General features: G+C 41.8%; 1 protein-coding gene across 1 annotated transcript in view; it reads right to left on the reverse strand.

Annotated features, from left to right (window-relative positions):
- LOC134541159 (ribonucleoside-diphosphate reductase large subunit) overlaps positions 1-15,258 on the reverse strand; it is a 28,645-nt gene extending 13,387 nt beyond the window's left edge. Inside the window, exons 1-9 of the mRNA XM_063384385.1 lie at positions 15,088-15,258; positions 14,882-14,970; positions 11,221-11,398; positions 6,324-6,484; positions 5,606-5,808; positions 4,117-4,342; positions 3,016-3,257; positions 2,292-2,493; positions 1,100-1,249 (exon numbers count right to left, since the gene is read on the reverse strand). Of these exons, the coding sequence (XP_063240455.1) occupies positions 1,100-1,249; positions 2,292-2,493; positions 3,016-3,257; positions 4,117-4,342; positions 5,606-5,808; positions 6,324-6,484; positions 11,221-11,398; positions 14,882-14,970; positions 15,088-15,133 (1,497 nt within the window). The 5' untranslated portion in view covers positions 15,134-15,258. The remainder of the gene's footprint in view (positions 1-1,099; positions 1,250-2,291; positions 2,494-3,015; positions 3,258-4,116; positions 4,343-5,605; positions 5,809-6,323; positions 6,485-11,220; positions 11,399-14,881; positions 14,971-15,087) is intronic.
- Positions 15,259-16,600: the final 1,342 nt, after the last annotated feature.

Consider the following 16,600-nt stretch of genomic DNA (forward strand, 5'->3'; position numbering starts at 1 on the left):
GAACACTCGGAGACGACGCCATCTCGGGATGGAAGGCACACCGTGGATTTGTAACACAGGAAAAGTAACTTCAAAAAGAAAATAATTTTCCCTGACCTAAATCAAAAATTTTTTTTACAGCTAACATCTAACCCATAGTATTAATATCCAGCATGAACATAGTAACAGTTTCGAAACACTGGAAAATGAAGACCATTGATTGTCCTACGAATGTAACATAGCACTTGGTAAAGAAAATTATTTTTTATTATTATTATTTATTCAAAATGACGAGTGTGTTTTATTTTTGTATATAAAAGACATTATTAGGGACAAGATGATGTGGCTTTATTTTTCGGTCAATTTTGTTTCTAAAACAGGAGATTATGGCATTAATGTTTTGATTTTTATGTATTGTATTCATTCATGAATATAGTGTATTATAAATAATCACATTTTAACTGAAAATTATGTGTTCTTTATTTCAACGAATTTCTTCCGGAGGACCATAAATATATTAAAAGTCTGATTTAGTGAATACAAATATGACAACGAAACGATAGCCAAATACAAAACAAACGACCCGACTGTATGCGGCCCGCCATCTTGCTGAACTGTTTATACGACACGCAAAAGGGGCACAAGTAACACTTCACACAACAAGGACACAAGTCACAAAGTCCGAACATGATGCACTCTTACAATAAAATAATTTGAAAAAAAAAAAAAAAGAAAAAAAAAAAAAAAAAATTCTGGAACAAAATAAATTTCATTTTTTTTTTGTAAATAATCCTGTCTATACTTTTTGGTACAAACTTCTCCAAACATTCTTTCTGTACAGTTTTACTTGCTGTTGAAAAGTCAAAATAAATATACTATTGTTATCAAAAAAGTGAATTTGTCTTCAGAAAATTTTACCATTGTGTAGAAAACCTTTGCAGCCATTTATAAATGGTCAAGTTAAGTTGAGCAACTACACTATTAAAACATCGTTGGTCAACTATGTCTGATCTTGCTGAAAGTGATTAAAAACCCATGATTAACAGCATACCTTGGCTATAAAATGCAATATTACAAATATGTATTAAAATTTTTCCAGTAATTGAATGAAGCAAAATACCTCAGGTACAGGGTAAAAGTTGACTTCAATGATTTTGTTCAGGTTCTTGGTCACAATTTTCGACACTTCTTTAAGCTTCTGGAAGTCGTAAGTTTTATCCTTTCTGACAAACATGTTCACTGCAATCGAGGCGAGGTTGCAAACTGCAATCTGGAAACAAAATACAACCTATTTTCAGAAAAATACAGAAGAATGTAAATATACACTTCAAAAATATCTTTGAGGTGAAGTACAAATTTGTAAGGGCAAACAAATATGAGTTTTAAAATACTGCCCACTTTGTGAAAATTCATTAAAAATGTAATGCTATAAGTTTCCCTTTGGCTATGTGAACTTCGGTTCGTGCCATCCGCCACAGATGGCAGCACCATGGCTACACATTTCCGTCCCAATCATGAAATTAATGCTACAAAATGTTGTATACCGACAGTTTGTGTGTATGTGTGTGTGTGTATACACACACACACACACACATACATACATATAAACAAGTGAAACTGAACCAGAAAACTAGAATGTATCTTCACCTTCAGCATTTTTGACGCCAGCAACAATTGGCCTACCTATTGCAAGGTTTGAGGTTGCCTAAAAATGCTTTAAAAAATTAAGTTTTATGCTAATGCAGAGAGTGAACAACCTCTATTTTGAATTTTTGAAAATTTTTAAAAGCCAAATAATGACCCAGTTAATATTATGCATATATAGTGTTGCACTATTTTTTTTTTTTTTGCTTCTTAAGAACTGAAACAAAACCGCGAACCAAGGTTCTTGATGTGAAACCACACCGAAACTGAACGGAACAATAAAAACCTGATCTGCAAAGCCTTATTTTCAATAACTAAATAATGACTCGGCAATCATTCACGTATATTAAATGTAGCACCCAGAATTCTTTTTTCTTTATAACAACCGGAACAGAGGTACTTAATGTGTCAAACAGATACAATCACTTGCATTTCAATTTATTCAAACTCCAACTAATAAAATTCAAATTTAGACAAGTTTAAATTTATCCGCTATAGTCACATCAGGATACATAATAAATTTGAATGTTTCAGATAATTCTTTGAACTGACAAAAAATCTTGCTGAAAATTCTTTGACCGATGAATGAATTATCAAATTGAAACTCTTTCAGTGACTTTTTTTCGAAGACCGAAGGCCGCAAACAGCCCTCGACGGAGACGGCTCACCTCGGAAGGGGAGCTGTATTCGACGATCTCCGTGCAGAGGTTGCTGCACTTGATGGTCCCCAGGTTCTGCTGATTGGACTTGCGGTTGCAGGCGTCCTTGTACAGCACGTAGGGCGTCCCCGTCTCCGTCTGCGACTCGATGATGGCGTACCACAGCTGCTGCGCCCTCACCCGGCGCACGAACCTCCCCTCCTCCTCGTACCTGCCGCCAAAACACAACCGAACAACCGTCACAGAGCGGCCAAAGACACGGGACGTACAGCTTCAGTCATGACGCCAATCGACAGCCAAGGACAAGACGACAGGGTGAACTGCGATAAAACCGAGATTGCACTGAAAAGCATGTCCGTACAAAATACTGGAGCTGTGCCGATACGAACCCATAAGTGATCAACGTCACCAACAACTCTATTAAGTTTACCATATACATAAATATTGCACCGTTATTTTAGGGCGTCTAAATTTGGAGAAAAGAATTCTCGCATAAACTTACTTTCCATGACTAGGTTTTGTTTCTCTGAATAACCTACTTAACAAAATGATTATTTTTTTTGCATAAAAAATGCACTCCTTTTCAAACTTGATTTTAGTACAAAATGTGCGACAATTATGCGATAACATACTTTAATAATTTCCTAAAAACCATTTCCAACCTTGTTTATAAACAACATGTTCTATACGGAACTAAGAGCGAGACAGGTTGATCCGGCCAGTCGAGCCTCACCGCGTGTAGAGCCGCACGAACTCGTCGCCCCAGCAGTCGGCGAGCCCCGGGCAGGCGTGCGGGCACATCAGGCTCCACTCCTCGTCGCGCTCCACGCGCTCCATGAACAGGTCGGGGATCCACAGCGCGTAGAACAGGTCCCGCGCCCGCAGCTCCTCCTTGCCGGTGTTCTTCTTCAGGTCCAGGAAGTCGAACACGTCCGCGTGCCACGGCTCCAGGTAGATCGCAAACGCCCCCGGCCGCTGCGCGGGCAACCGAGGAAGGAACATGTACACAACCTGGCATCTCGACGACATCCAGCATTGTTCCCACACTCTGTGCTCTAGACCAGGAGTCGGCAGGGTGAGCAAGCGTGAGTGTGGGTGAGTGGGGGTGAGTCAGAGAGAGTGGGTGAGTAAGATAAGGGAGAGTGTGTAGTTGTGTAAGGGTGAGTGTGATTGTGTAAAGGTGAGTGGGTGAGTAAGATAAGGGTGAGTGTGTAGTTGTGTAAGGGTGAGTGGGTGAGTAAGATAAGGATGTGTGATTGTGTAAAGGTGAGTGGGTGAGTAAGATAAGGGCGAGTGTGTAGTTGTGTAAGGGTGAGTGGGTGAGTAAGATAAGGGTGAGTATGTAGTTGTGTAAGAGTGAGTGGGTGAGTAAGATAAGGGTGAGTGTGTAGTTGTGTAAGGGTGAGTGTGTAGTTGTGTAAGGGTGAGTGTGATTGTGTAAAGGTGAGTGGGTGAGTAAGATAAGGGTGAGTGTGTAGTTGTGTAAGGGTGAGTGAGTGAGTAAGATAAGGATGTGTGATTGTGTAAAGGTGAGTGGGTGAGTAAGATAAGGGTGAGTGTGTAGTTGTGTAAGGGTGAGTGGGTGAGTAAGATAAGGGTGAGTGTGTAGTTGTGTAAGGATGAGTGGGTGAGTAAGATATGGGTGAGTGTGTAGTTGTGTAAGGGTGAGTGGGTGAGTAAGATAAGGAAGAGTGTGATTGTGTAAGGGTGAGTGGGTGAGAGTGTGGGCGAATGGATGAGTGCGGGTGAATAAGGATGAGTGAGTGAGAATGGCGAGTGTGGGTGAGAGGAACATTAGGAAACCTGAGGAAGTGTCAGGATCCGAGCGCCGCACCTTGTTGCCGCCCTGGTCGACGTAGCGAGCCGTGTTGTTGTACACCCGCAGCATGGGGACGATCCCGTTGGAAACGCCGTTGGTGCCGCTGATGTAGCTGCCCGTGGCGCGGATGCAGTGGACGTTGAGGCCGATGCCCCCCGCCGACTTGGAGATGAGCGCGCACTGCTTCAGAGTCTCGTATATGCCCTCGATGCTGTCGTCCTTCATCGTCAGCAGGAAGCAGCTGCGACGTTGGGCAGACAACACTCTTCAGTCATCAGTACATATGGTGGTTTATAGCATTTAAAATAATAACATTTAACATTTTGAATTTGAAATTTAGCATTTTGTAGCATTTTTTTAAAAACAAGATTTAACCAATTCTCTCATTTTACATTACTGAAGAAAAGTATATTTTTTAAAAAGCATTAAATAAATCTACTTTTTTTTTTACCTTGATTTCGCATTTATCTCGGAATAGTCTAGATTTCGCATTTTATAGCAGAAAAAATATAATTTAGCACATTTTCGCATCTATTTCGCGAAAACTAAAAATCACCATCGCTGGTCATCAGTAACAAACCTCCCCTGTACCTCCAAAGATGACTCTAATGTGTGACCAAGTTGGATGGCGCAGTTTCAGAATTAGAGAGAGACAGAAATAAAATCCTCAAATACCATCAAATCTTTGAAATTTAAAACATTTCATATTCAAGGAAAAAGATTCAAAAAATATATATTCCAGGAGGAAAATTAAAAATTCTAACACAAACACCTTTGTAGTTGACAAACAGTACATTTACAGTGAATCACAGCTAAGATGCAACTGTAGATATTTACTAAGGAAGGTATTTATCAAGTATTTTATTTGACCAATAAATTGGAAACTACTTTATAGAGAAGTTCTTTAAAGAGAGGTTTTGCAAAAATCATCATGTTATATTTTTTTTTAGTTTCTACACATATTAAACACTATTATGGCAATAACTTTAAATTATATGAATCATTAATTGGTACTTGCACATAATAAAACATTACAAAAATATTATAAAGGTTTAAGTAAAATAATATCAGAGAGAACATTTCCTTTTTTTAAGTGTAGTTTTTCTGCATTTTCTTTTACTTGCCACAAAGTGCCGTTATTCTATCCGAAAGTTATGATATTTTTAGCTGAAAGTGGTGTAATCATCTGCTAGGTATAGTGCATATTTCTGGTAATTTTTAACAAAAAAAAAAATAAAAAAAAATGGGTGCGTGTACTTAGGTACGCGCGTGAGAGGTTATACTTCTTTGACATCATTAAAAAATAGTTTTTAATTGCATGCAAATAATTCTCCATGGGAGCGTTACAACGTTCAACGCAACCTTGTCGGAAGTCGCATCAGAAGTACAACTTCACAATATTTCCTTTATTTTTCTTGTAAAAAAATACTGGGCGATGCGGGGTGATTCGCACGGCACCACAGCGTCGAGACGCAAGCAACGGAAGGAACCGGGAGCGAGGCACCTGGACATCTGGGGCCTCGGGGTGGCGGCGCTGAAGAGCGTCGGCGACGCGTGGGTGAAGTAGCGCTCCGACAGGAGGTTGTAGGTCTCGATGGCGGCGTCTATGTCCTCGCCGTGGATTCCCACCGACACCCTCATGAGCATGTGCTGGGGCCGCTCCGCGACCTTGCCGTTCACTCGCAGCAGGTACGAGCGCTCCAGCGTCTGGCGACAAGGTCATCCCAACCGTTCTCCCCTGGTGCTTTGGTATCAGAAACGTGCTTTACAGACTTCCAAGATCAAAATTTTCAAATTTAAATATTATTTTTTTGTAATCAAGTTGGTATTTCAAAACAAATGTGCTTCACAAAAAAAAAAAAAGTTTCAGCTGTTTTCAGCCAACACCGGAGATTTGGCGGGATTTGAGAACTCGACCGACCCACCCTAAATTCAAGATCAAACTAAATAACGCAAAGTTCACAATAAAAAACTACATTAATTAAATTTATTATATTTTAAACATATTTAGTGATACGACATGTTTAAGATAAAGACTAGTTTAGTGATTTTAGTTGTAGTTCAGAGCTATACTGCAGACTATTTTCATTTCATCACTCTACGAATTACCTATTTTCTATATACCATCATAAATAATACTTGTACATATTTCTCCAACACAAGCCCATATAAAAGTGTAAAAAAGGGAAGAGGGTGCACAAGAAGATGAATTAAAATGTTACCTTGAACCCAAAGTAGTTGTAATTGAAATCCCGATCATAGATGATGGATGAATTCAGTTTTTCTGCATTCTTCATGATTATATTGTAGTGCTCGACCGATATCATCGGACAAAGTTGATTTGTAGCACTGTTCACCATTGTGTACAGATCTTCGATCACATCTGAAAGGGACAAAATGAATTGATAAAAACACATTTTACATACATATATTAATATTAAAAGTATGTCTATAAATACCCACTGAAACAGTTTCAAGACTTTTTGAGAACCAGTAAAAAAAAAAAACTTACAACGATTTAATTTACATTACACATTAATTATAGATGTCACATCTTATTTCTCGGTATACAGCATTTGGTGGGAGAAGTTTCATGAATGTGACGGGAATCACATGGAACGGAAATGTGTAACAACGGTGCTGCCATCTGTAGCGGATAGGGCAAACCAAACTTCACAAAGTCAAAGGAATTTTAACAAGTTGAGCAGTAATTTAAAAAAATTTCTTGTCAAAAATAAGATCCAAATCCGGGGTTGTGTGTGTGTGTGTGTAAATATATATATATATATATATATATATATATATATATATATATATATATATATATATATATATATATATATATATATTCAAATTTATTAGCAGTTTCATTATATAGGTAGTTTTAACATCTTGGTCTGCTAAGCAAATGATTCAATAGCAGACGTAGCTGCTCCAGCAACGAATTCTAGCGGCCAGCGCGTAAACTACATGTCGTTCGAGTCAAGAAATGTATTTGAAAACACAATTTGCCCATATTAATCACGCTTGGGATTATTTTAAATAATTATAAATTACACGTTAAATTGCGTGTACGAGTTTCGCATTATAAGTGTAATATGAGAACACGTGAATTTGCTCGTTACCGAGGTCAGATGTTACACATCTCTGGCGGGTACTGAAAGAATCGCTCAAACTTTTTTCTTACAACATGCAAAATTAGGAATAAAACTAATATATCTACTATTTGCAGGAAGGAGCTAATTTTTGCGTTAGAAACCTAAAAGCTTTTCAGAGATGAATTCAACATATTTAAGTTTGCACTGCAATTTTTTCTTTTACATTACTGACACTACTAGTCTGAAAACCACAACAAATAATGGTTTAAGCAAAATTTGATTCTTCATTGTGTTTAAAATTAATACATCGTTATTTATATCCCTTACGTTTAATTATTACAAGTGCTACGGATTATTACCGGCTCACGAATTTATGACGAACATACGTATACAGTTTTAGACATTAAGATACTACACAATAGGATGTGTAAAATTGCTGACAGCACTGTTTCACAAGATGATGGTGTTTAATAAGTTTTTTTCAAGGTTTTTAAAACACCTTCCAAATCCCCTGAGATTTCCCTGTGTTACAGATTTTCCCTGAATGTGGGAACTCAGCTTTTGGTTACCCAAAGTTATTTTGACCACATTCTACACAAAATAACTTTTTTGTCAGCAGCTGGATCATTAGAGACCAAAACTCAAAACACTTTGAGATAAGTTTTGTATGTAATCATGGATTTCAAAAAAGAAATTAGTCACGGCCTACCACGAAGAAAGAAACCAGCCCAGCATTCAACTGAAGAGATTTATGCAAATTCACATTGCAAACGTTGTTGACTAAGAACACAACATTATTTGTTTGTACATACAACACAGCGGTTGCCTTCCAAGTTCACGACCCCTTATCACGGCGAGGTAAACACCAACAGCCTGAACGGCAAAACAAACACTATTGTTTCTGCTCGTCACAAATGAAAGAGAAGTGAACTTAAAAGCCAAGAAACCACACCTGAGTTACAAAGATAGTGAATTTAGTTTCCATGCAAATGGTTTACTCATCCAGCAATTAAGGTACCCACACATACCAAAAAAACTGTTTGACAGGAGTATTGCTACTAAGGAAAAAATCATACTATATGAATATGATAAAATAAAACCCTACTAATTTCAACTGTAATAGTAATATACACCAATCCTGCACTTAACACGTCCTCAGATTACACAAATTCATTTAGCATAATGTTAATTATAATACCCCAGTCTTGAATAGCACGTCCGTAAATATCTGTTAGCGAGAAATCTCTGCAGGCATGACGCCACAAAGTCTGTTTGGACTACTGTAAACAGATGTGCCATGGCATACAGTTAGCCATACAAGGGGGGAAGAGATGCACACGCAGGTCTGACTATGCTATCGGCTGTTGTACAAACATCAGCTATGGCAAGTTAAGTTGCGGCTATGGAGTGTAAAAGACCAAATGTTTTTTTACGTCCGCGCGTATGCCGCCGTGCTGTACCGTTGTCGCCTGGCTAAAGACTCTAAAGATACTGATTGTGCTTCCAATTAATACACAGTAGTGTGGAGCGGTTATGTTAAATTTAAATCAGTATTAAAAATACTTGGATTATTAATGGCGTATATATTTATGATTAACAGTCCTGGTTTTAAGACAGTACGATACTCATAGAGGGGCTCTACAAATCTCAGGCAACAGGTCACCATGACATAAAATTTTTCCCAGCTGACGATTAACTTCAGTCGAGACACCAACATATAACTGCACAGTAGTTTTGAAAACATGACAATCTTGTTGTGCAGAAATTACTGGGTCCAAGAAACCGGGACAGTATTCTAACTAGCGAGTGTATATTTTATCTGTGACCCTGGCAGGCTGGAAGGAACCCTGGAATAAAGGCGGGAACCCTGGCAGTCCGGAGGGAACCCCGGCAGACCGGAGGGAACCCCGGCAGACCGGAGGGAACCCCGGCAGACCGGAGGGAACCCTGGCAGTCCGGAGGGAACCCTGGCAGACCGGAGGGAAACCTGGAAGAAAGGAGGGAACCCCGGCAGACCGGAGGGAACCCCGGCAGACCGGAGGGAACCCCGGCAGACCGGAGGGAAACCTGGAATAAAGGAGGGAACCCTGGCAGTCCGGAGGGAACCCTGGCAGACCGGAGGGAAACCTGGAATAAAGGAGGGAACCCTGGCAGTCCGGAGGGAACCCTGGCAGACCGGAGGGAAACCTGGAAGAAAGGAGGGAACCCCGGCAGACCGGAGGGAACCCCGGCAGACCGGAGGGAAACCTGGAATAAAGGAGGGAACCCTGGCAGTCCGGAGGGAACCCTGGCAGACCGGAGGGAAACCTGGAAGAAAGGAGGGAACCCCGGCAGACCGGAGGGAACCCCGGCAGACCGGAGGGAACCCCGGAAGAAAGGAGGGAACCCTGGCAGACCGGAGGGAAACCTGGAAGAAAGGAGGGAACCCCGGCAGACCGGAGGGAACCCTGGAAGAAAGGAGGGAACCCCGGCAGACCGGAGGGAACCCTGGAAGAAAGGAGGGAACCCTGGCAGACCGGAGGGAACCCTGGAAGAAAGGAGGGAACCCCGGCAGACCGGAGGGAACCCCGGCAGACCGGAGGGAACCCCGGCAGACCGGAGGGAACCCCGGCAGACCGGAGGGAACCCCGACAGAAAGGAGGGAACCCCGACAGAAAGGAGGGAACCCCGACAGAAAGGAGGGAACCCCGACAGAAAAACGAGGGAACCCTGGAAGAAAGGAGGGAACCCTGGCAGACCGGAGGGAACCCTGGCAGACCGGAGGGAAACCTGGAAGAAAGGAGGGAACCCTGGCAGACCGGAGGGAACCCTGGAAGAAAGGAGGGAACCCCGGCAGACCGGAGGGAACCCTGGAAGAAAGGAGGGAACCCCGGCAGACCGGAGGGAACCCCGACAGACCGGAGGGAACCCCGACAGAAAGGAGGGAACCCTGGCAGACCGGAGGGAACCCTGGAAGAAAGGAGGGAACCCTGGCAGACCGGAGGGAACCCTGGAAGAAAGGAGGGAACCCCGGCAGACCGGAGGGAACCCCGACAGACCGGAGGGAACCCCGACAGAAAGGAGGGAACCCTGGAAGAAAGGAGGGAACCCCGGCAGACCGGAGGGAACCCCGACAGACCGGAGGGAACCCCGACAGAAAGGAGGGAACCCCGACAGACCGGAGGGAACCCCGACAGAAAGGAGGGAACCCTGGCAGACCGGAGGGAACCCTGGAAGAAAGGAGGGAACCCTGGCAGACCGGAGGGAACCCTGGAAGAAAGGAGGGAACCCCGGCAGACCGGAGGGAACCCTGGAAGAAAGGAGGGAACCCCGGCAGACCGTAGGGAACCCTGGAAGAAAGGAGGGAACCCCGGCAGACCGGAGGGAACCCCGGCAGACCGGAGGGAACCCCGACAGAAAGGAGGGAACCCCGGCAGACCGGAGGGAACCCCGACAGAAAGGAGGGAACCCTGGCAGACCGGAGGGAACCCTGGCAGACCGGAGGGAACCCTGGAAGACCGGAGGGAACCCTGGAAGAAAGGAGGGAACCCTGGCAGACCGGAGGGAACCCTGGCAGACCGGAGGGAACCCTGGAAGAAAGGAGGGAACCCCGGCAGACCGGAGGGAACCCTGGAAGAAAGGAGGGAACCCCGGCAGACCGGAGGGAACCCTGGAAGAAAGGAGGGAACCCCGGCAGACCGGAGGGAACCCCGGCAGACCGGAGGGAACCCCGGCAGACCGGAGGGAACCCCGGCAGACCGGAGGGAACCCCGGCAGACCGGAGGGAACCCCGACAGACCGGAGGGAACCCCGACAGAAAGGAGGGAACCCTGGCAGACCGGAGGGAACCCCGACAGAAAGGAGGGAACCCTGGCAGACCGGAGGGAACCCTGGAAGAAAAGAGGGAACCCTGGAAGAAAGGAGGGAACCCTGGAAGACCGGAGGGAACCCTGGAAGAAAGGAGGGAACCCTGGAAGACCAGAGGGAACCCTGGAAGACCGGAGGAAACCCTGGAAGACGGTGACGGGTCGGGAGCACGCACCGCTGAAAGTCTTCTTGGTCTCCTTGTGCAGGTTGGAGATGGCGATGCGGGCGGCGAGCAGGGCGTAGTCCGGGTGCTTGGTGGTCATCGTGGCGGCCGTCTCCGCCGCCAGATTGTCCAGCTCCACCGTCGTCACGCCAGAGTACAGCCCGCTGATGACCTTCTGGGTCACCGCCGGCTGTGGGGGCAGGGACACAGCATCATGCAGTACGGAGCACCAACCCTAGTCCTGACCCGTAAGAGGAATCTCACACAAGTGATAAATCCTTGGCCTAACTGGGATATTGGGACGACTAGCAAACACAATGGAGAGAATAATACTCGAAAACCTAGCGTCATCACACCAGTCCAGCAAAAGATGTGACTGTATCAACAGCGTGGGGTTTTCTATTAGCATAGTGTGTTACAATTGGCTCTTACGGTGTTCCACACGTCTTGTTACCTGCAGTCGGTTGCCACGTGAACAAGAGTAACATGGCTTCTCAAACAAGTTTTTTCCCCCCTTCTTTTGTGAATTTCAATACGTATTTACTTTTTTCAATCATGCATGTATATCTACATACCTCATACTCAGTATTAAACCACAATAGCTATAATTTGTATTCTTTTATTGGAAGAATATTTATTTTTTATATTATTTTCACTCATAAACCTAATTTTACAACTGGAACTCAAAAATTATATTAATTGAGAACATAGAATTTTTCCAGTCAAAAGAAAAATCATACAATACTGTAAATCACATAACAATTTACAACTTGAGTTAACGTTACCGTTGACTCTTTCACTGATATTTCCAGGTTTTTATCCTCACCATTTTCAAATCCATTGGCTTTTCTAGGATTAGGATATGTCTAGCATGCTAACACACATCCCTACAACATTCAACAGAAAAAGCTGCATCTTAAAAAACGAAGTAGTGATTTGATGTTTGTGTATGATGTAAGTACATGTTTAGAGCAGACCAACTGCATTCCACAAAATTTTGTACACAATGATAGTCTTCTTTCCCACGTCAAAATGCAATAAAAAATTATAAGGGAATTATCAAGCATAGTAATTTTAACATCAGGTTACGTGCTATCGCTAGTAATAAGTTGGCGCTCCGCACGTCAATACTGCTAAGCGAAACCTATCAAGGGTAGATGCTTGGGTCTGGATGCACAGTAGAGACTCAAATATTTTTTAATGTTTATTTACTATGTCTATTTACTTTGACTGCATCATAAAACCTAAGTACAAAATATACATGTTCTTTTGTATGGAGAACTACAGCATTGGCCACGCAATTAAAGCACAAACTGACTGTGGCCACGTCAATGCACAGGCTTTTGTCATGCAACCCATGAATGGTAATTTCTCAGAAAACAGTAGAAATTTATAAACCCTGCTTTCTGGGTAAAACAAAGTACGTTTATAGTAATGAAAAACACAATTTTCAAAATTTTATTTTATTTTACGGAAAAGCTGTAGCCTCGGAAATTTACTGATTGCAATTTTGTACATTTCTGCTTGCTGTATAGCAAAAGCGAGGCAATGCAAAAGGCACACAGGCTGCATCATGCATCTTAGCTCTTTGATCAACTAACCACAAAAATGTAGCATGACCACAATACTTGCACTTCAGGATACACAGTAAAGCAAATTTATGAATAATGATGGAATCTCACGTTCCGAATTTAAATTTTTTTTATGCAATTCAACTTCAGAAACCATGGTAAATATGTAGTTGGGCGGTATTTGCGAAAAAAAATTTTAAAAATCCGAAAATACCTTCATTTTATGCTCTTCAACGTCATTTTTTCATTACAAGTGGCGGAGGTAAGAAATTCCAAATACTTTAGGAGATATCGAATTTTTAAATTTCATCATATGTAGTTGAGCGGTATTTGGGAAAGAAATGTTACAAATCCGAAAATACCTTTATTATATGCTCTTCAACTTCCTCTTTTCATTAAAAGCGGCGGAGATAAGAAATTCCAAATACTTTGGGAGATATCAAATTTTTAAATTTCATCACAATACCAGTGCCGTGATGTGGCGGTTAACATTGTTTCTTGTTTACGTACGAGGTACGAGTATCTACTTTTTTTATTGGATAATGATGTCGCATGATTGTTCGTGATAGGCCAGAATTCAAACGAACCAATACGTGATTATTTAGTTCATTTATTGTTTAAAACGGTGTTTAATTACCGCCTCCAATTTAGGTGAGTTTTTAAAGTTTCTAATTTTAAAGTCTTATTTGTGTTTTTGATATTTTTGCGCAAGTAATAAGTAACAAAAAATAATTTACGTGAGTTGTTACTGTGCATCCTTTGTTACGGGTTTGTTATGTAAGGTCAGTTACATTATAAATAATTTAAAACTAAAGAATAATTAAAATTAATTCACATTATTTTTAATGTCGGCTTAGTTTGAAAGTATTAATAATGTAACTGACCTGACCTAATCAACCATTTTATTAATTACGCATTGATGATTCACGTATTCACGAACACACTGCAAAATAACAAAAATGGCGTCGCTCGAATGGTTCCACAGGTCTTGTATTGCAAAATTAAAAAATTCGATATCTCCTAAAGTATTTGGAATTTCTTATCTCTGCCACTTTTAATGAAGAGAGGAAGTTGAAGAGCATATAATAAAGGTATTTTCGGATTTGTAACATTTTTTTCGCAAATACCGCTCAACTACATATGATGAAATTTAAAAATTCGATATCTCCTAAAGTATTTGGAATTTCTTACCTCCGCCACTTTTAATGAAAAGAGGACGTTGAAGAGCATAAAATAAAGGTATTGTCGGATTTTTAACATTTTTTTTCGCAAATACCGCCCAACTACATATTTACCGAAACCATTTCATTGTCTTATACCTACACTAATAATTATATTATATTTATGAGTAAAAATTCCTTATGTATCCAAGTTTTTATACCTTGATCCTGATGGCATGACCCTGTATACATATAACCATCCTGTGGTACATAATGCTTGATGTTTTAATATTGTCCATCCAAAGATCCTGGACAAAAAACTTGTGACTTAACAATGAATTATAATAATAAAATGTAGGAATACAAAAGAAAAAAATAGGACAATTTGTTTGTGTTGTAATATTCAAGTTTACTATGTCCAGGATCTTTCGACGTACTAAATTAAAACAGCAAGCATCATGAACTACAGAATGTATGCAAGATCATTGCCATCACGATCAAGGGATAAACTTGGATACGTGATACGGAATAATTACCTATTTATGTAATATGCCAAATAGGCATTTTAAATAGGAATTGGAGTAAAAAATCAAGTTTTGATGCAGTCAATTAATGAAATGTGGGCAAAACAATGGGCATCAACAAAATGATGAATGAACTAGCGCTTAATGTTCCGTCCAAACCAAGTTTATTTAGGACAATATATGTGATTGGTGCAATGACGGAATGAACAAGAGGGGAAATTTGAAGAACCCCAAGGAAATCCAAAGGCTCATGACAATGTACAAGTTTTCCACTTGTAAAACAAATGGGTTTTAACCCACTGTGAATGGAGTCCTGATTGCTTTCGTGAAACGCGAATGACCTGGCCACTCAAACCCCAGTGGCCCCCAACCCTAACTACAATGGTTGGTCCAATAAAAGTATAATGTAAGTACTTACAGGAATTACAAAATCCATGTTAAGACCATAACATAGCTTCTGGATCCGTGAAGTTATTTTGTCAAAGTGAACTTCTTCTTTTCGTCCATCTGAAAAGAAAGTGGCGTTTACAATAAATTAACGTCTGAAAAGATTGTTAATACGTACAAGTGTATCAATCAAAAAGGTTAAACATTCGGCCAAAAACATATTTATAAGAGACTTACCTCTTTTGATGACGAACATTTTCCCTCCACCAAAACCTGCAACCATTTCTAATAGAATATCCACTTACAAATAATTAAAATTGAATAAAACCGCTATCTCAGACGGTTATTCTAATACAGCTTTTATACTCCTTGTACGCAAAATAGGGGAACAGCGAATGGTATTGGCGGGCTTTTCTCAGTTAAGTTAGGCAACGTAAAAATACAAAAAGTACCTACAAATATTTAATAGTGTTCGATTGACATATACTATAAACAGGCATTTACTTTATTTAGCCAAATGGAAGGTAACATGTTATCTATAAACAATTTTAAAACGACGTGACAGTCTTTGTTAACTACTAATTAAAATTTAGCAAAAAAGTTTCATAACAGTCTCTAAACATTTTTACCCTACATTCTTTCTCGCAAATCGCCCTTCGCCAAAAAGAGAGGTAACGGAATAATGTGAGGTGGATTAGACGAAAATCAGGAATTAGTGAGAAAATGGGTGGCAAGTGGATACTAAGGAAAAAAACTGTGCATCTCACGACAGTATACGAGGAAGAGGGAACGCAGGGCTAAGTATTTCCGACATGATGACAAAGGGCTTTGGGGGTGGATGCACAGGCAAAATTCTGACAACAGACTCGGCCAGGGTTGGACCAGCAAGTGTATCAAACCTTAATAAAGTACAGTGTCTTTTCAGTCAGTTGCCTTTTATTTCAAGGCGTCCTGGGTGGTCTGAACAGCCCAGGTGGTTTAAAATCACGACACGCTCCTGCCTGCAGCCACAAGATCGAACCTTCCTTTTTGCCCCCTGAGATCATTTTCAATTTGATACAGGCAGCGGGAGTGTCATAAAATGGCGCCCAACTAGTGTGGCTTTTCAATAACGAACTTTCAAACTGCTTTCAAACTTCAAAGTGTATCAAAATTAATCGAACACGAGGTAGCTCTAAGGCCGACAAGTGGCGTTCAACTTATGTGACTTTTATAATAATTCCGGACTATTCACAAAATAACACTTGCTACTTCTCAAAATTTTATTTTATTTTCTTAACTTCGACGCGACAGTTTCACGCCAAGGCGACAGCGTAAGCCGGCGCGCCATGAGGTCATGGGAGCCGACGCCGCGAGATAGCGATGAGAGACACGAGGATCAGTTTCGCCGCGGCGCGATAACGCCGGCACCGTGAGATACAGCAGAGATTGGTTACGCAGCGTCTCACCGGGATCAGTTACAGCTCGGCACCTGCTCGGCCGAAGGTGACATCACGCGCGCGCGAGCATACGGTCGTGCACGGATCACCGGGCTTCCGTGGGACAGGACGCGTGCGAGCACGGGACACTGACTCGGTGGTGAGGGGAGGTGGTCCTCCCTACCTGCTCGCACCCTGTCATCGACGCCCAGATCTGTCACTCGGCACGTCGCTATAAACATGAACGACTTCCAGGAAGCGTGTGAGTCCTGGGCCAACGCAGACTTTCCAGAGCCAGGCGAAAGTTGCGAGCACTTCTCAAATTATGAATG

Source organism: Bacillus rossius, chromosome 18 (genome assembly GCF_032445375.1).
Source record: "Bacillus rossius redtenbacheri isolate Brsri chromosome 18, Brsri_v3, whole genome shotgun sequence".
NCBI classification, from domain to species: Eukaryota; Metazoa; Arthropoda; class Insecta; order Phasmatodea; family Bacillidae; genus Bacillus; species Bacillus rossius.